We start from the raw sequence: 20,391 nt of genomic DNA on the forward strand, positions 1-20,391 counted from the left end.
CCGGTCGAAAAATAAATTTTTGGCATTTTTCCGAAAATTGAAAATTTCATAAGGGGTTACATCATTAAAATTGCCAAAATTTGACAAAAAATTGAATTTTTAGAATTTGAAAACGGAGTATGCAGCTTTGTTAATCTACTAAAAACTAGCATAGAACAGCTTTCCGAATTAAAATTGATGATTTTTTGGCTTAGTTATGAGTTTTTTAAACTATGATTTTTGGGAAAAATTGTCTGTTTTTATACCTTTTTTCGGGTTTTTATAATTTTAGTCAGAAACTTATAACAGCATCAACAAACGCAGTATGCAGATTTGTTAGTGCTATAAAAACTTGCGCAGAAAAGCTTTCCGATTCAAAATTAATGCTATTTTGGCTTAATTATGATGTTTGGAAAACTCAGATTATTTAAGAAAATTGTCTGTTTTTATACCTTTTTGCAGATTATAGCTTCAGTCAGAAGATTAAAGCGCAGTGAAGGAGTCATTTCCGACCCTATAAACCATATATATTCTTGATCAGCATCAACAGCCCAATCGTTCTAGCCATGTCCGGTCGAAAAATAAATTTTTGGCATTTTTCCGAAAATTGAAAATTTCATAAGGGGTTACATCATTAAAATTGCCAAAATTTGACAAAAAATTGAATTTTTAGAATTTGAAAACGGAGTATGCAGCTTTGTTAATCTACTAAAAACTAGCATAGAACAGCTTTCCGAATTAAAATTGATGATTTTTTGGCTTAGTTATGAGTTTTTTAAACTATGATTTTTGGGAAAAATTGTCTGTTTTTATACCTTTTTTCGGGTTTTTATAATTTTAGTCAGAAACTTATAACAGCATCAACAAACGCAGTATGCAGATTTGTTAGTGCTATAAAAACTTGCGCAGAAAAGCTTTCCGATTCAAAATTAATGCTATTTTGGCTTAATTATGATGTTTGGAAAACTCAGATTATTTAAGAAAATTGTCTGTTTTTATACCTTTTTGCAGATTATAGCTTCAGTCAGAAGATTAAAGCGCAGTGAAGGAGTCATTTCCGACCCTATAAACCATATATATTCTTGATCAGCATCAACAGCCCAATCGTTCTAGCCATGTCCGGTCGAAAAATAAATTTTTGACATTTTTCCGAAAATTGAAAATTTCATAAGGGGTTACATCATTAAAATTGCCAAAATTTGACAAAAAATTGAATTTTTAGAATTTGAAAACGGAGTATGCAGTTTTGTTAATCTACTAAAAACTAGCATAGAACAGCTTTCCGAATTAAAATTGATGATTTTTTGGCTTAGTTATGAGTTTTTTAAACTATGATTTTTGGGAAAAATTGTCTGTTTTTATACCTTTTTTCGGGTTTTTATAATTTTAGTCAGAAACTTATAACAGCATCAACAAACGCAGTATGCAGATTTGTTAGTGCTATAAAAACTTGCGCAGAAAAGCTTTCCGATTCAAAATTAATGCTATTTTGGCTTAATTATGATGTTTGGAAAACTCAGATTATTTAAGAAAATTGTCTGTTTTTATACCTTTTTGCAGATTATAGCTTCAGTCAGAAGATTAAAGCGCAGTGAAGGAGTCATTTCCGACCCTATAAACCATATATATTCTTGATCAGCATCAACAGCCCAATCGTTCTAGCCATGTCCGGTCGAAAAATAAATTTTTGGCATTTTTCCGAAAATTGAAAATTTCATAAGGGGTTACATCATTAAAATTGCCAAAATTTGACAAAAAATTGAATTTTTAGAATTTGAAAACGGAGTATGCAGCTTTGTTAATCTACTAAAAACTAGCATAGAACAGCTTTCCGAATTAAAATTGATGATTTTTTGGCTTAGTTATGAGTTTTTTAAACTATGATTTTTGGGAAAAATTGTCTGTTTTTATACCTTTTTTCGGGTTTTTATAATTTTAGTCAGAAACTTATAACAGCATCAACAAACGCAGTATGCAGATTTGTTAGTGCTATAAAAACTTGCGCAGAAAAGCTTTCCGATTCAAAATTAATGCTATTTTGGCTTAATTATGATGTTTGGAAAACTCCGATTATTTAAGAAAATTGTCTGTTTTTATACCTTTTTGCAGATTATAGCTTCAGTCAGAAGATTAAAGCGCAGTGAAGGAGTCATTTCCGACCCTATAAACCATATATATTCTTGATCAGCATCAACAGCCCAATCGTTCTAGCCATGTCCGGTCGAAAAATAAATTTTTGGCATTTTTCCGAAAATTGAAAATTTCATAAGGGGTTACATCATTAAAATTGCCAAAATTTGACAAAAAATTGAATTTTTAGAATTTGAAAACGGAGTATGCAGCTTTGTTAATCTACTAAAAACTAGCATAGAACAGCTTTCCGAATTAAAATTGATGATTTTTTGGCTTAGTTATGAGTTTTTTAAACTATGATTTTTGGGAAAAATTGTCTGTTTTTATACCTTTTTTCGGGTTTTTATAATTTTAGTCAGAAACTTATAACAGCATCAACAAACGCAGTATGCAGATTTGTTAGTGCTATAAAAACTTGCGCAGAAAAGCTTTCCGATTCAAAATTAATGCTATTTTGGCTTAATTATGATGTTTGGAAAACTCCGATTATTTAAGAAAATTGTCTGTTTTTATACCTTTTTGCAGATTATAGCTTCAGTCAGAAGATTAAAGCGCAGTGAAGGAGTCATTTCCGACCCTATAAACCATATATATTCTTGATCAGCATCAACAGCCCAATCGTTCTAGCCATGTCCGGTCGAAAAATAAATTTTTGGCATTTTTCCGAAAATTGAAAATTTCATAAGGGGTTACATCATTAAAATTGCCAAAATTTGACAAAAAATTGAATTTTTAGAATTTGAAAACGGAGTATGCAGTTTTGTTAATCTACTAAAAACTAGCATAGAACAGCTTTCCGAATTAAAATTGATGATTTTTTGGCTTAGTTATGAGTTTTTTAAACTATGATTTTTGGGAAAAATTGTCTGTTTTTATACCTTTTTTCGGGTTTTTATAATTTTAGTCAGAAACTTATAACAGCATCAACAAACGCAGTATGCAGATTTGTTAGTGCTATAAAAACTTGCGCAGAAAAGCTTTCCGATTCAAAATTAATGCTATTTTGGCTTAATTATGATGTTTGGAACACTCCGATTATTTAAGAAAATTGTCTGTTTTTATACCTTTTTGCAGATTATAGCTTCAGTCAGAAGATTAAAGCGCAGTGAAGGAGTCATTTCCGACCCTATAAACCATATATATTCTTGATCAGCATCAACAGCCCAATCGTTCTAGCCATGTCCGGTCGAAAAATAAATTTTTGGCATTTTTCCGAAAATTGAAAATTTCATAAGGGGTTAGTTACATCATTAAAATTGCCAAAATTTGACAAATAATTGAATTTTTAGAATTTGAAAACTGAGTATGCAGCTTTGTTAATCTACTAAAAACTAGCATAGAACAGCTTTCCGAATTAAAATTGATGATTTTTTGGCTTAGTTATGAGTTTTTTAAACTATGATTTTTGGGAAAAATTGTCTGTTTTTATACCTTTTTTCGGGTTTTTATAATTTTAGTCAGAAACTTATAACAGCATCAACAAACGCAGTATGCAGATTTGTTAGTGCTATAAAAACTTGCGCAGAAAAGCTTTCCGATTCAAAATTAATGCTATTTTGGCTTAATTATGATGTTTGGAAAACTCAGATTATTTAAGAAAATTGTCTGTTTTTATACCTTTTTGCAGATTATAGCTTCAGTCAGAAGATTAAAACGCAGTGAAGGAGTCATTTCCGACCCTATAAACCATATATATTCTTGATCAGCATCAACAGCCTAATCGTTCTACCCATGTACGGTCGAAAAATAAATTTTTGGCATTTTTCCGAAAATTGAAAATTTCATAAGGGGTTACATCATTAAAATTGCCAAAATTTGACAAAAAATTGAATTTTTAGAATTTGAAAACGGAGTATGCAGCTTTGTTAATCTACTAAAAACTAGCATAGAACAGCTTTCCGAATTAAAATTGATGATTTTTTGGCTTAGTTATGAGTTTTTTAAACTATGATTTTTGGGAAAAATTGTCTGTTTTTATACCTTTTTTCGGGTTTTTATAATTTTAGTCAGAAACTTATAACAGCATCAACAAACGCAGTATGCAGATTTGTAAGTGCTATAAAAACTTGCGCTGAAAAGCTTTCCGATTCAAAATTAATGCTATTTTGGCTTAATTATGATGTTTGGAAAACTCAGATTAAGAAGGTTGCAAAGCATTGAAGGAGTCATTTCCGACCCCACATATCATATGTATTCTTGATCTGCATTATTTAGTCCCTTGCAGTCCGTTGCTTATTTATTTCCTTGGTGCTTTTCTAGAATTTTTTTGCAGTGAACTCTATGCACTGCCGTTGACATTGGTTAAGTGCGGGGCCAACCTTTTCGCACTCGACAGCGGCGCTGAAACATTCTCTGTGATAATTTTTGAGAGAGCGCTCAAACTGAAACTCAAACTGAAACTGAAATGCGCAACCAGCCAAGGGCACCACACACTCGCACTCACACAGTGCCCGCTAAAACTACATGCCACGCCCCAGCCCTCCTTTGCGAGGCATTTAAAATTGAAACAAATTGTGAATGATGCAGCAGGGGGAGCGAATGGGGTGGAATACTGACTAGGGGGTGTGTGTGTGTCCCAGATATATGTGTGTGGATGTGCTGGTGTGTTTGCCAAATGCTCCTCAAGCTGCGTTGGCAACCGTGTGTTTGCTCCCCTAACTCCATGGACTTCTCCATTCGAGAGTCCGGCTATGTTTGCCCTGACCAGCGCTGTTTGCCAGGGCTCTCTGGCGAGGTTCTAGGAGTTGTGGCTCCTGCGAGGAGCTGGGATAATAAACCATAACTAAATGTGCCGGATAGTTGGTGGTCCGGACCAAACTGTACACTCTCCAAACACATTGAGACTCTATTAGGGAGGGAGATGAATGAGTTGCCAAAGTGGCCAGAATTGCAGTACCTGAGACTTGCCTGCCACTTCAGTGCAAGAAGAACTGCTGACTCAGGTAAGTTGAGAAATTAAATTATGGACTGGCTGGGATTGATTTTTGAAAATATTTAGTTCACAAGTAGCGGGAGAAAATATTTGAATTCTAATTGAATTATTTACCTTAATATCAAACCTAATTTTAAGTAAATTTAGTCTTATTGAGACAACATTTTAGGCAAATAAAAGTCATCAGCAATTGTGAGTGCTTCGCTTTGGTAGTTTAAATATTTAATGTCCATAAATCACACATCTAATCAAATAAGCAACTTATCTGCTTTTCATTTCACAGAATAGTTGCCTTGCCTTGGCAGCTCATCCTCCCCCGAAGCGATCCTTTATGCTCATTTGATTTAATCTCTAAGCGTTTCATTTGCCATTCCTGCTGAAATCCTTTCCGCAACGCCGACAGCTGATTAAACTCTTTGGCTAAGCGAGTCGAGGCACTGGCGGCGTGTCGGAAATAAATCGAAAAACTTTATTAATCATAAGATGCTCGTGTGCCAGGCCGCAAGTTACTCATACGCCGTGTTGAGCATTTAAAATGCTCTTCGCTGCACGTCCCTGTGTGTCCCTGTGTGTTCCAGTGTGTATGAGTGTGCGAGTGCGTGCAACATAAAATTATGGCGCACATTTATCAACGTTTTAAACGCGCTGATGACAATCTGCTTGGCTGCAATTTAAATATGCAAATGACAGACATCACGGCACGGAAACAAGACGGGGATGCAAAGGGAGTAGTGTTGAAAGGGAGAAAGAGAGGAAGGCAGCGACAGAGAGAGACGGAGAGATAAAGAACAGATCAGGAAGCGGACTTCACATTGTTGGATTCAGACTCCTTTCCGCTGGGCCGCAATTCCCGCTGCTTCTCCTTCGGCTGTGTCTGAAGTATGCGCGTCAACGCATTTTAAACCATGGCACTGAGCGAAAATATAGCAAATTAAATTCTCCTAAATTTTATACAAATATCAAGAGATTTTATTCAGTTTAAATTGCTTGAATTTCGAATATTGTATAGTTTTTCAATGATCACAACTGAGACAAAAATGCATCAATTCGGAAAGCTTTTCTGTGCTAGTTTTTATTAGGTTATCAAATCTGCATACTGACTTTTAAAATTTACAAACCTAAATTTTTTTTGCCAAAAATATAACTTACACACTAAGATTACATTTAAAGATCATTGAAAAATGTTCCCCCTGTACTGGCGCACATATTTTAGAGCGCACTTAACTCGTTTGCTGTTGGTGGAGGTCCTTTGGCCTCCTCCCCTTCCCATTCCCATGCCCATTCCCATTCCCATTCCCATTCCCCTTTCCATTCCCATTCCCATTTCCTAGTTCCTTGCTCTCCTTGGCGCGCCTGAGTGTATGCAATAAAAATGGCTAGCGAGCAACAATGCGACTTGAAGGCTCTGACTCTGGCTGCGGTCGGTCCTTCATCGAATGTAGATGTTGAATGCCATGTTGACCTCGTGAACTTTAATTACAAAATGTGCTCTGTCTGATGCTGGAAACTCAAGCTCAAAACTTTGGGCGCTATGCCGGCAAAGCCGCATAGAAAATATGTAAATCATAATAAGCGGCGTGCTCGACTGACATCCGCAGAGCAGTCGGAGCGGTACTATACATATATATATGGTCGGGGTTATGGCTCCGCTTTAGTTTCAGCTTCGGATTCAGCTCCGGCAAACCGCAAATTAAAAATTTCTGCACGTCTCCACATAAAAAACTTTTTTGCTCTTCATATTTTTCTTCCTTTTTAGCTTTCTTTTTATATTTTTCCTCTTTCCTTTCTTTCACTTTCCTCTCTCTCTCTCTCTCTGTCGCTGTTTTCCTTTTTGTTCGTTTAGTTTGTGGAGCTGGCAGCGCTGTCGCCGGTTTATTTCCTTTTATATTGCTTTGCTTTATGCACACACCCATACACACACACACACGCAATGGCAGGATACACACGCACACTCCAACTATTACATATGCAATATGTGCCTGCCTGGCACTTCAAAGTTTAGCTTACATTTATTTGCGTATGTGTGTGCTTCACTTGAATTGTTATGTGAGTGCGTGTGGGCGGGGGATCCTTTCATTGCGAACCCTTACCCCCTTATCCTTTTTCGTCCTTCCCCCTTGCGTGCAACTGTCCTGACGCGTTGATTGTGTTTGCATATTATACACGCCCTTTTATGTCCTATGGCAATATGAAATTTATTGTCTCCTCCTTTAGCAGGGCTGCAGCAGGAGCAGCGGCAGAAGCCTCGACAGCCTCAACCTCAGCCTTCAGGACATCGAGAGACATCAGCCCTTCAGCCGTTCAGCCTTGAAGGATTGCACGCACGCAGGGTGGATGGCAGGGGGAGGCAGGGTGAAAGTCAGAGAGCGACACAGAACAGGACATTGATTTTAATCCCAGTCGGAAGTTGCCTGCCAGCGCAGAAAGGCAGAGAGCCTGCCGCCTGCCAGAGCACATTTTTAATTAAAACAAGAAGAAAAAACAAGAGAACAAGAACGTGGCAGGCCATGCGCTTTTCCAGCTGCCACAAAAAGGGTCACAAATTGTTGCTTAGAATGGGAAAAACTACAAGTAATGCTGCTGGGATTAAGATGAAAGCCAAATGAAGAAATCATAGATGGCTAAGCAACCTTTTGGCACATTTAATAAAAGGGAGAGTTGACTGAGTGAATGAAAAAGAGAATGGATATCTATAATCCACATTTCCTATTATTATTTTTCCTGAATTTTTAACACAGCTTCAAAAACAACCCAGCGTTGTCCCGGCTGACTTTCGGAAAATGTTCACAACAATAGAGAACCTGCTCAGGGAATGAATAACCACCAATTCGCGATTATCGGGAGCAAAGCCATGTGACATAATTCAGTCGTGATTCTCATAATGACCTTTTGCATTGCATTTGTTTCATAATGCGACCATTATGGCATCCGCTGAGCCAGCTCGAAAAATTTGGGGTTACAACGGGGGAACTGGGGGATACACCCAATCGGTGTCCGATTCGGATGCGAACTCCACTTCACAACAAATGCATTCAGCCGCATGCACATGGCAGCTCTCTCCAGTCTCGTGTGGCATGCAACCAAATAGAATGCCCGAGATGGGAGAATAAAAAATAGGGGGGAAAATTCGAGGAAAATGGGTATCAAGAGGGGGCAGAAATGGTAGAACAAAGCGTTACAGAGCCGCGATTACCCGAAAAACTAACATAACACGCTAATTTATGTGCACAATTGTTTACATTGAAACCCTCTCTGTCTCTCCCTTGGCCCGCTCGATTGTTGTTCAGCGATTCAATTGTTCAATCTTTGAATTGTTTAGGTGTGCAGTTTTCCAACTGATTGAATATACTATGTGGCCACAGGCTGTGTATATCCCTGTAATTATGGCCGGGGCCCCAGCTTTATGATAAATGCCCGCGCACACGGCGTATACGTAATTCAATCAGAGAACCATTAAATCGGGAAAAGTTTTTTGTTTTTCGCTCTGCGTTTTTCAATATTCGCGCGGGTATTAAGCTACAATTTATTTCAATCAGCGAGTGGCACAGCAGCCCCATAAAATTGCAGTAAATTCAACAATTGTAGAGTTCAATTACGCAGCCTCCGCCGATATATACTTCTTCGTTATTATTTTTTTTGGTTCGTTTCAATTTCATTTCACTCCTGGCTGTGGCTCGCTTTACAATTGACAATTTAATGGAGTCTTCCGCAGTTGCGGCTGAGACCGCGAGTCGGAGAAAAGCCATTGTCTCCGGTCTCCTGTCTCCGGCATGGGGTTTTCCTCGGGTTTTCCTTGGGCTTCCTCGCCGCTAGTGTTAACCGCTTACTTAGGCCATTATGCTCGAGCTCGAGCGCTGGCCAAGGAGGCGACATTGTATTAGCAGGCAAATTTATGGACGCGGCTTTTATGCTTTAAGGACTTTTTGGCCAGACTCTGGCGGCGTTAATGGGCGCACTTGTGAATTTATGGGCATGGCCTGCGGTAAAGATAAGGATGAACTTGCCTACGACTACGACTATTTCATAGTTAGCAGCTTCAGCTTCCGCTAAGCATGTGACTTCCTGCCGTGGAGTGTGAGCACAGGTATACATGGTTACCTGGTTACCTCGCACGTGGCATCCCTGCCGGCGATTTTATGGCTTTCACACCTCACTTACATATTTACTATACAAATTACACTTTTTATTGCATGTGATTTGGGTTCGTTCCTGGTTTTTATACCGCGTAAGAATACTGGATAGGAAGAGGGTATATTGAATACGGGATGTAGGGATATAAATGGATTAAGCCAAGGTCCTGCAGATACTATACAAGTCCCAGTTTGAATATCTTTATTTCCTATGAATTATTCGTGATATTAAATAAATAGAATATAAATATAAATATTACTCCTACAGATTATTCCGCAGTCGATCCCTTGAAAAATATCCTTTCTTTCCTTGGCTGGCACGTGGCAAAGGGTTCCACGTTTTCATAGAAAATTAATGGTTTATTTATATGATGTGTTGAAGCGTCGATGCAGTGGTATTATTTCTCCAATCTTGGGAGTTTTGCAATTGTTTTCTTGCCGTGTTGCGTGTGCCACAAATTGGGGCTGGAATTATGTGCTTGATTTTCGAGTTTTATGGCTGTTTTCCATACTTTTCCCCAAACTGTCTTTGTTAGCGGTTAATCGTACATTTCCATAACTATGCGCAAATTGCAGGGGAACACGAACACGAAGGTAATTTTATGATTAGTCTCTGCGTCCCCCCGAGCTGCATATTGCGTGTTTATGCTAATTTCCACTGCTGTTGCACTCGGTTATGCTGAGTGTTTTTATTCTCTGTTTCGGTTCGGTTAAATATGTATGACATGCAAATGGCGGCGACCTGACTTCAATTAACTTTGATCGATTTAACAAAATGGTTAGCATTTTCAGCTCAATTAATTTGCTTTGTTTCATTTTTTGTGCGGTCTCTATAATTGCATGCGTTTCCGTTTAGTTTGCCTAATGTATATGATTGGATAAGGGGTCTTTCGGCATTATCATAATGTTTAATTAAATCGTAGAGCATTAAAGTATTTGCGGATTTATTTATAAATTATTCTAGCTTAGTGCTGAATTTTCACAATACATTTTCTAGGTTGATTTTAGAATTTTATTCTAAGCTTTTCACAAATAAATTATTAGTGTGGTTAAACAGTAATAATCAAGATATCTAATTCTATAACAAAATTGAAAAATATATATCTCAACTTTCCAGGAATATCACTTTCAGCTGTTACAAGTAAATGTTAAAATTATTTTTGCCACTATTTATTTCCCGGCTTATTATTTTTCGTTGCGTTACAAAAAGCCGGCTTTTGGCTTCAGTTATCCGCAGGAGTTTTGCATAATTTCAGCATATAATATAATTCCTGGTAAAGTTTCAGTTTGCCTGCCGATGGCGTTAGTTAGAGAAATTGTTATAGTATATTCCCGCCCATTTGATATTTTTCCAACCGCAATAGCCAGCGACATGCATATGCAGATTTTCAAAAAATGAAATTAAAATAAATGGCAACAAAAAAAGGGAAAAGCAAAGAAGAAGTAGTATTTATTTATTTGCATTTTGTGCGAAAAATGTTGCCTGCTGCTTTATGTTTGTCATTAGGCAAATAGTTTTCGGGCTCTGGCTCTGTGAAATACGAGCATTTCGCAGCGTGTGTCCTGTGTGAGTGCGGAAAACGAAGTACGAATATACAAACAATTATGGGCAAAATCAGGGAATGTGTCAGCCAGCGATTTATTTGCATATATTCCCATTCCCACACACACACGCGCACATCAATTTCGGGTTACAATGTGGATGTGGCTGCCAAAATGGCAGCATAATTTCATGTGGCTGCTAAATTTAATGGGTTCATTAGAGGAGTGTTGCCTACTTTTCGGCGTCGCTGGCTGCTAAAAATTAATGCAAAACGTGAATTTGTTTTTAGCGCCCGATGTCTACGTCTGCGAGGGGATTTTTCTTCGTATTTGTATATATTTTCTTGGTTCATCAGAGCTGGCAAATTGTCGTTTTACTAAGAGGTTTCCACCTAGCAATAACCGCACCTCAGTAGAACTTCATCGGTTAAAGTACAGCCACTACATACTCAGTTTCAAATCTTGACTGATTTTCAAGCTTCTGACTAAAATTATAGTACCCTGCAGGGGTTTAAATATAGTAAAAACAATGAACCAATATCAATTTCAACTGATTTATAATATAAATTTCATATTATTTATACAAGCGGATGAAAATAGCTTCCAAAAACGCTGTCTAAAATTAAAAAATTCCCCGAAAAACGTTGCCCTTTAACTTGTTTGTAATTCTTTTCCCCTTTTTTAATGCTCGATCTTTGCTGTTTTTTAAATGGCTTGCTGGCAGCACTGCCGCTCATTATTCTTGTTGCTGCTTTCTTGTTGCCCGGAAAATTGTGCTACTGTTATTATAATACTTTTATGCTGTCGTTTACCCTCGCTGATGCTCCTGATGCGGCTGCTGTCGGTCCTGATGCCGCTGCTCCTGGTGGTGTTGACTTAGTCGAGAGCAATTAACATGCAAATAAGGCCTATTAGTTACCCAAACGTCAGCCTGTCAGCTGCTGTGTCTCCCACAACAGCCACGCCCCGTCGCACCTTTTGGGGTCTTTAAGGAGCGAAGGACTGTTGCTGCTGGCTGCTTGCTCCTTTTTTGCCTGGATGGACGCTCCCTTTAATGACTTACTAATTTCAAGTTTGCCGCTCGCCGGTCGCCGGGCATAGTATCGTTAAAAATCTTAATTGGCTATTTAGGAGGGAACCTAGAATGCAGGGCACCGGGAAGATCGTAACGCTCATCGTTGGGTTTAGTGTTATGTTTTGAAGGAGATGGTGGGGGAGGAAAGGATTTAAAACTTTTGATTTCCAAAGGGTCAATCCTTTGTCTTTAATCTAATCACCTAGGACTAGAACGACCCGACGTTTTTATGAAGTTTCCTGCCCTGTACTCGGCAATTAATGTTAATTGATCACTTAATTTCGAGCGTTTTCCATTAAAACTTTTCTCTCGGTTCTGGGGGGCCAAAAGTTAAAGCCAAAAACAGACAGAGAGAGAGAGATGGTTTCAGATTTGGTTTTGGCGAATTTCCCTCTCTTGCCTGAAATGTGCGCCTGCCTTGATTTACATTCCAGGAGTCCGAGACCGAGACCGAGAACGAGGACGAGTCCTGGGCACATCACACATTCGCACCGTGTGCCGCAGCCATGCAAGTTGAATTAACATGAAAAAATATTGACCCACACACTGGCACACTTACGCACACACACTGGCAAACACACGGGCGCGAAAGGTCCTGCTGCAATTTATAGCTGCAGTGTCCTGGTCAGTGTGAGAAAATGTTTGAGCACACACTCACACACAGGCGTTTGCAGGAGCCCATTGCCCACCGGCGAGAATGTTACTGGCAGCTTCGGAGAACACCAATGCAATCGTGGGCGGCTACACTGAAAGAAACTATGTGAAAATTCATTCTAAAGAGGTAAAGAACATAAGTATATAAATTCATTGACCTGAAAGAGCAAGAAAAGAAACCTTGAAACTCATAATTTAAATGGGATTTAATAAAATTCACTTATAATAATTTCTTTTTATAGTTATTTTCAATTTACAAAATGTACTTTTATTTCATTTTCAAAGCTTGATTTCTATTCATCTTAATTCAATATTGCAATTCCTGGAACTTTTGTGGCAGTGTAGATGTGTCTGGCGGGGATTTACCCTTCGCAGGACCAGCCAGCGCACACACAATGAAGGTGTGTGCTGACAACGAATGCTGTGGGTGATGATCCAGGTTGATTTATCTACTGGCGCCGAGGTTAAAAGTTTTGCGCATACTTCCATTGTTTAGGTCAGAGTCTCCCTTTGTGTGGCTGCCACAGTGGCAGCAAAGCAGGACCTGGACCCTCTCTCTCTGCCACCCTCGGCCCAGGACACTCTTCTCCATTGACAGCAGGCCGGCAGACTGGAGGCTATGCAAATGTCAGCCCCTTGCAATTATTCAACCTTTGGCCGGACTTTATATAGAGAGTTCTTCCCTGATTTTTGCCTCTCCAATAACGTTTATTTAATCCATGATTATTTTATTGGTTTAACTGAGAGCTCCGAGGACACAGGACAGCGGACAGCCAGGCAGCTCATTACGGAAGCCCCATTGGCAGATCCTGACTAATTATGGAGCCTAGCAGCTCGTTATGTATGCGGGTTTTTTGCCGAGGCGCCTACACCAACTACGCCCTACATTCGTCGGCCTACGTCCTACGTCCTTCGTCCAACGCCACTCCAGGGCTCAAGGCCATGCCCGGAGTATTGGCAATATTTTGCTGACGTCTCTCCGAAATCCATCATTTTCCCCAGCCGTCTGCGACACGTGGTCTCCGCAGCTGGCTAATAAATCTTAATCAGTCCGGTTTTCGGTCTCCAGGCTCCGAGATCCGAGCTCCGGGTGGCTGCGGTCTCCGCCTAATTTGCGGTTCTCCTCCTCGCCATTGGAGGCAACGGCTTATCAACTTATCAACCGACGGCCCCCATTGATTGGCTCTCGAGAATAATCGCAAAAGCTTTTCAATGCTAATAAGTTTACTTATTTATTTCCAGGGGAGAGCTTAAACTACTTTACTCTCTCTCCGGAGAGTGGGAAAATAGTTATCGTTGCTTTCCTCGCGTCTAGAACAGGTCTCCAAGCTCGTTCAGCAGATGGTTGAACCAGTTTCCGGTCTCAGTGGTCGTACGGACGGCGACGGTGGTGTAGTTCCAGCTGGGAGTCGTGGTGTTCCACCGGGGAGCCTCCGTCGTCGAGTTTCCTAGCCATGGACCGTGGGTGCTGTTGTAGCTGGGGCCTTGAGTGGAGTTCGTGGGCCACCAGGGGTTGTAGGTTGTATTTCCAGTCCAAGGTCCGGCGGTGGAGTTTGTCGGGAACCAGGGATTGTAGGTGGTGTTTCCACCTACAGTTTGGTTGGCTGGGAACCAAGGGTTGTATGTAGTGTTTCCTCCCCAAGGCGCTTCAGTGGAGTTCGTAGGCCACCAAGGATTGGCAGTAGTGTTTCCTTCCCAGGGTCCTTGAGTATAATTGGTAGTCCACCATGGATAGGTTGTATTTCTATCCCAAGGATTCTCAGTGGAGTTGGTTGGCCACCAAGGATTGGCAGTAGTGTTTCCTCCCCAGGGTCCTTCAGTAGAATTGGTAGTCCACCATGGATAGGTTGTATTTCTATCCCAAGGATTCTCAGTGGAGTTGGTTGGCCACCAAGGATTAGCAGTAGTATTTCCTCCCCAGGGTCCTTCAGTAGAATTGGTAGTCCACCATGGATAGGTTGTATTTCTATCCCAAGGATTCTCAGTGGAGTTGGTTGGCCACCAAGGATTGGCCGTAGTGTTTCCTTCCCAGGGTCCTTGAGTAGAATTGGTAGTCCACCATGGATAGGTTGTATTTCTATCCCAAGGATTCTCAGTGGAGTTGGTTGGCCACCAAGGATTGGCAGTAGTGTTTCCTCCCCAGGGTCCTTGAGTAGAATTGGTAGTCCACCATGGATAGGTTGTATTTCTATCCCAAGGATTCTCAGTGGAGTTGGTTGGCCACCAAGGATTAGCAGTAGTATTTCCTCCCCAGGGTCCTTCAGTAGAATTGGTAGTCCACCATGGATAGGTTGTATTTCTATCCCAAGGATTCTCAGTGGAGTTGGTTGGCCACCAAGGATTAGCAGTAGTATTTCCTCCCCAGGGTCCTTCAGTAGAATTGGTAGTCCACCATGGATAGGTTGTATTTCTATCCCAAGGACTTTCAGTGGAGTTGGTTGGCCACCAAGGATTGGCAGTAGTGTTTCCTCCCCAGGGTCCTTCAGTAGAATTGGTAGTCCACCATGGATAGGTTGTATTTCTATCCCAAGGATTCTCAGTGGAGTTGGTGGGCCACCAAGGATTGGCAGTAGTATTTCCTCCCCAGGGTCCTTCAGTAGAGTTCGTAGGAAACCAGGTGGTGTTGAGCGGAGAGATGGTGGTGGTATCAATGGTGGTAAAATTGGGAGTGGTGTTTGTGTTTGGCCACTGGGTGGAGTTCCATCCAGGCTCGCCGGCGGTGGTGTTCTGGGGAGGCAGCGTGGTGCTGTTCTGGGGCGGCTGTTGGGCCAGGCAGTTGGCCAGCTCGTCGGTAGCCTCGTCCAGCTTGACCACAGCCTTGGCCAGCTCACGGATGACGCAGGCCTTGCTGCGACGGTAGTCCTGGCGGGCTACTCGCACATTGTCCTGGCTGAACAGGTTGAGAACCTAGAAGGAAGAGCAGACTCGGCTGTAGATCTTTTTGAAAGTATTTGTTCTACGAACTTACCGCATCGGCGTAGCAGGAGAGGCTGTCGCTCTGCGAGTCCAGGACGGCACAGGCAATCATCTCGCCCTCGAAGAGTTCCCTCTGGCCATTGATGCCTCGCTCATTCACTTTGTAGCAACGATGAATCTTATAGCTGGCCGTCAATATGATTTCGATGTTGTCCACCGAGTAGAGGGCAGCGCAATCCTTCACGTTGTCGAGCTCGTCAGCCTGCTGCTCCTGCAGGCCTCCAGTGAGGGCATCGAAGAACAGGGAGTGCCAGATTTCCGCCTTGGCGCTCCTGGCTGGTCCAACTGCCGCGAACGCCTGAAGGAGCAGAAGGTGGGGATTACATAAAGTATAATAGCTTCTCCTCAAGCCATTTCTGTTCTCACCTGGGCGCTGACGAGCAGCGAGCAGACCGCTAATATTTTGCACAGAACCTTCATCTGGTCGGTTCGAGTCGCTTTTGAGCTGGAACCTCTGACAGGCGACCATTTTAAGGCGGTGCGCATTTGATTTTTAATATATTATTTCCATTCGGGCTTACTTAATTGCATTTATCTATAATTGTTCGTGCCCCGGCAGACACAATCAGGCGGGCAGGTGATAAGTCTTAAGCACTCTAATTGATGATAAGACTCCAAGTGGTCGCAGTGCCGTCACCATGATAAGAGCCAGCGAATATCTTAAAAGACGGAACTGGGTGTGAAGTGTCAGGAAACTTAGACAAACAGGTGACACATCGAGAGACTTGGGAAACTCCACCGATCGATAGGGCTTTAAAAACAAGGAAAAATTTCGGTTAGATTTCCCAGAAAAATGTAAAGAAATTTAATAAATAATGATTAAACAAATTGATAACCTTTAATTGTGTTATTATTGTGCAGATTTTGGTGCTATTTCTTGTCAAGATCTGTAGATTTCCCAGAAATAGGGAAAATCTATTGGTTTAAAAATTTATCACATCCAAATATCGGTTCAAAGATTGCGAATATTTTAAGCTTAGTTGTGATCGATTTCCTATTGCAATTTACACTCAGTTTATTGTTAAATAAAAACCTTTATTTTTTTTTTTATTTTGCATAGTTAAACCTTAGTTGGTCAGAGGCATATCCTCCAGCTCCTGCTGATGCTTCTCTGGAACCTGCTCCTTGGAAATCTGGGCAGGCAGGAAGGGCTGTGGCTTCTGCTCTACCTGAATCATATCCCTTTGCTCAGAAATCTTGGCCAGGCAGGTGTCGAAATCATTGGCGATTTGAATGGACTGAACCTTGGCCTCGCTAACGGCAGCACTGATGCAATTGGTCCTGGCGGTGCTCACCTGGGTTTCGTTGGAGTTGAACTGGGTCTGGGCGGTGTAGGCCTGCGAGTTGGATGTGTCCAGCAGCTGCAGGTTCCGGTCAAACTATTGGGACACAAGTAGGAATCAAGTTAGCAACTCAATAACAATGTTTTCACTTCACTCACTGTCGATACGGTGCAGTTGAGGAACCTGGCGGAGTCGGTCTCGTTGCGGCACAGCTGCAGGTTCTGCTCGAGGCTCAGGAGCTGGGCCCGGATCTGGTTGACGGTGGTGTTGCTGCTCTGGACATAGGCCACCTTAGTACGATTGGCTGCCTCCTCGCAGGCATTGGTGGAGTTGGCCAGAATGTCGCCGTTCTTCTGGGTGGCATTCAGATAGTTGTTGGCACAGGTCTGGGCGGCAGGGGTCAGAGCCCGGGGCTCCACCTCACCACCCAAAACCATGCGGAAAAGGGCGGTCTCCAGACCGGTACGAGGCACAGCAGAGACCTGGCAGGGAAAAGATGTTAAAGAGATTTTCAGTGTCTTGTCTACTGAGAAATTTAAATAAAATATTTATTAACAATTTCATTCTATTTTTAGTTAACTTTTCTAATCTGCCATTGTACTTTGTGCGCTTCACTATCATTTTAATATAGTATATTGCTTACTGGTCAAGTATACGGCTAATATATTTATACTATAACCAAAGATAGCACTAGACACGCGCCCAAGAAATTGATTTACTTGGAGTACACGTTTGCTTTTCAATCAGGTGATAGTTGATTACACTATACAAACTCTAGAGAGGCATCATTTCCATTAATATATCTATATAATAACTCACACTGAAGAGGGTCACGGCCAGCAGGATAACTTGTGTGTAGAGCTTCATTTTCGTTTTGGAACTGATCTCATTCAATTACTGCCAATTGACAATCTGCAGCCTCTTTTATACCACCTCAAAGTGAGAAGAAGACTGGTGCTTTTGGTGCTAAAATTAGGTGCCAGGTAACCTCATCTAATTGGCAATGCACTGGAGATAAGATAGAAAACCAAACAAGAAGACAAGACAAATGTACATCTAATTGGCTTTCTGCAGGGCTAAAACTCATCTCTCAAAACGAGGCTGAGAGATAAGCAGTTGCCAGGTTCACTCCCACTCCAATCAGAGGGTTCCATGTTGCCGGAATGATAACGCCATTGGGGTCTCTAGGGTCTCTGGGGTCTAGCAGTCTGCTGGCTTTATCTGGAATATATAAAAATATTGTGATATAAGACCCCATATTTGGCGGCCTTGCTGAATCACGAAATCTGAAGCTCTACGAATTTACTCTATCACTTTGGAGAGCCACTCGAGGCGATGATTCCAATCTAGCGATTACATGGCTATAATTCTCCCGGATTTAAGCGTATTCCAAGAACTCCTGACCAGTTCCCAGAATCAATAACTGATTGCACGAAACCCTGATAATTCATTTCGCTGTGGCTAAGGTCACTGAAAGTAGAAAACCAAATTTCCATGAATTCAGTTATCAACTTTGGGCCGCATTTGTGTATCGATCTAACACACCACTATCGACGATTGAAAATAACTTACTGGCAGGTGAACAAAAAACAAAAGTTTGCTGCCTCTTAATGAATAAATCGACTGCCATCTAATTAGCCTTTCACGCTCTAGAGTCGTGCCTAACCTGAATTCAGCTACATTTTCAACTCAATTGGGAGTCTTAGTCCCTGAGAGCCTGGGGCGGAGCCAAAAGGCTTCTTTTGGCACTTGTGTATTTATCAAAAACACACACTCATTCAACTCTAGGGGCTCTGAAGGAGACAAAGCTGGTGAACCTCCTCTCCGGATTCCACGTGTGCCGGCTCACATACATCTTGCGATAGACCAAACAAGATTTATAAGCTGAGATATTGTTCCTGGCACCTTCTTTGGAAAAGTCGTCGCAACTCGAACGATTTATCAAAAGCATAAACTGCAGGCGGAACGGGAAAGGTGGCTCAACAACAACTTTCGGCTGAAATGCACTGGAAATAATAGAACACATTATCCTGGGAATGTATATTAAAATCAATATATTTGTTTTTGACTTCAAGATTCGGTTAGATAATAATTTTCTGCGATAAGAAAGTATGAATGAATATACTTTCCTAGAATTTCTACCCAATCAATTAGCTCTGACAATTCAAAAATATTTGTTTACAATTGAAAAATCAATCAATCTGAAAGTAAGCTATTATAAAGAAGATATAACTCTTGACAAACTGATAAAGCAATGCTAGATTATTCTTTATCGAAATGTTTTTCTCTTTTTATTTTAAACTATATATATGTTTTCCCTCAGTGCACTGGCTGCCAGGCACATCTGGTCGCCCCGGAACTTCCCAGGAGCCAGATTTAACGGGGCGACAAGTGCTAATTTGAATGTGGGCAGCCGTTTTATTTGTCCTGACAGTCCCACCGAGCGGAGGTAAGCCACAAGTCACGGTTCCTCTTCGCTCCAAAATCAGATTGGGTTGTCGCTGCCGGTGTCATATCATTTTGTCTGATGGTCTCTCAGTCCCGCAGTCCCTCAGCCAATCCCCCATATTGTGGGTGGGAGTGACTCCTGTTCCTCCGCCGTATTCCTGGAGTGGTAAGTCATGTAATGCGCTTGAAGTGGCTTTACACTGCTGCTTCTGTTCCAGCCTGTTCCAGCTTCTGTTTCAGTTTCGGCCTCTGCCTCGGATCTGTTGAGATCTCGAGTGGCTGTTAAGGACTTTCATTACACAGGCCCGAAAAGCGCAATGATTTATGCGAGTTATGAGGGGAGACAGCTCAGCTCGAGTGTCGCTTTAAATACGAGCAGGGGGCACGCTGACTGCTGTCATTAAAAATGGAATGGCCAGGATGGGATATGGATATTGTTGCGCATTGTTTGCCACCGTTGTTGGTAATGCCTTTGCCGCTGTCACCTCCTTTGTTTGCTGCAACTCGACTGGCAAATAAATGCGCGGTCTAGACAGTCACGCACAATGGCAGTTTTAATTTTAAGAGTGCAGCCGGAAAAGAGCATGGCACAGGACACCGAGGCAGGAAGAAGGCGGGGGATGAATCCTTAAAGCAAACTCTTATTTCACAGATGAGTTTCTGTAGAAAAATTACTGCACTTTTAACAAAGAATTTAATGGGAATTGCAGGCTTTCCGACAATGGAAAATACAATCCTTGAGTCTACAATTTTAATTCAAATTCTTGTATAAGAACATTTAAAAGATATTATAGATACTCATAAAATAATTTAAAAAAACCCAAAGTATAACTCATTCCGCCTACAAATTATTATAAACATTGTTGAGTCAGCTTTGTAGTCACGATAAAATAGTGATAAATCAAACAAATGGCTGTGCTAACCCCGCTTTATCGTTCTCAACTCAAAAATAAACGCTATTTTTCAGTTTCCGAGACTTAGTGCCAGAGATAGTGACTGTATAGCATAGCCAGGTGAGTCAGGTATTTATAAGTTTTTAAGAGCGCTTGAAAACTGCATAAACATTCACTTAATACACTGAGATCAATTAAGTGTGTGCACTCCACTTAAATGGGGATTTTTTCCCACCAGGTACTGAAGAGCTCTCTCTTTCCTCCTCTCGCCCTGTCGCACAGCGAAAGCGAAATGCGTAATAAGTTTTTTATGCAAATTTCCCAGGGAAAACTTTTCCCACGTCAA

At 41.1% G+C, this 20,391-nt stretch overlaps 2 protein-coding genes across 2 annotated transcripts; both read right to left on the bottom strand.

The window, feature by feature from the left end:
* Positions 1–13,651: 13,651 nt before the first annotated feature.
* Positions 13,652–16,094, bottom strand: LOC110177902 (uncharacterized). The gene is made up of 3 exons (XM_020944870.2): positions 15,788–16,094; positions 15,414–15,719; positions 13,652–15,352 (listed from the first exon to the last, which is right to left on the bottom strand). Exons 1-3 carry the CDS (start codon positions 15,905–15,907, stop codon positions 13,757–13,759), a joined length of 2,022 nt encoding a protein of 673 aa, XP_020800529.2. The 5' UTR covers positions 15,908–16,094; the 3' UTR covers positions 13,652–13,756.
* A 366-nt stretch (positions 16,095–16,460) lies between these two features.
* LOC110177920 (uncharacterized) lies at positions 16,461–17,571 on the bottom strand. Its single transcript, XM_086837939.1, has 3 exons — positions 17,526–17,571; positions 16,863–17,230; positions 16,461–16,800 (listed from the first exon to the last, which is right to left on the bottom strand). Exons 1-3 carry the CDS (start codon positions 17,569–17,571, stop codon positions 16,489–16,491), a joined length of 726 nt encoding a protein of 241 aa, XP_086694065.1. The 3' UTR covers positions 16,461–16,488.
* Between the last annotated feature and the right edge of the window lie 2,820 nt (positions 17,572–20,391).

This window comes from Drosophila serrata, unplaced genomic scaffold (genome assembly GCF_035046125.1).
Source record: "Drosophila serrata isolate PLE 108 unplaced genomic scaffold, ASM3504612v1 contig_334, whole genome shotgun sequence".
Classification (NCBI taxonomy): domain Eukaryota; kingdom Metazoa; phylum Arthropoda; class Insecta; order Diptera; family Drosophilidae; genus Drosophila; species Drosophila serrata.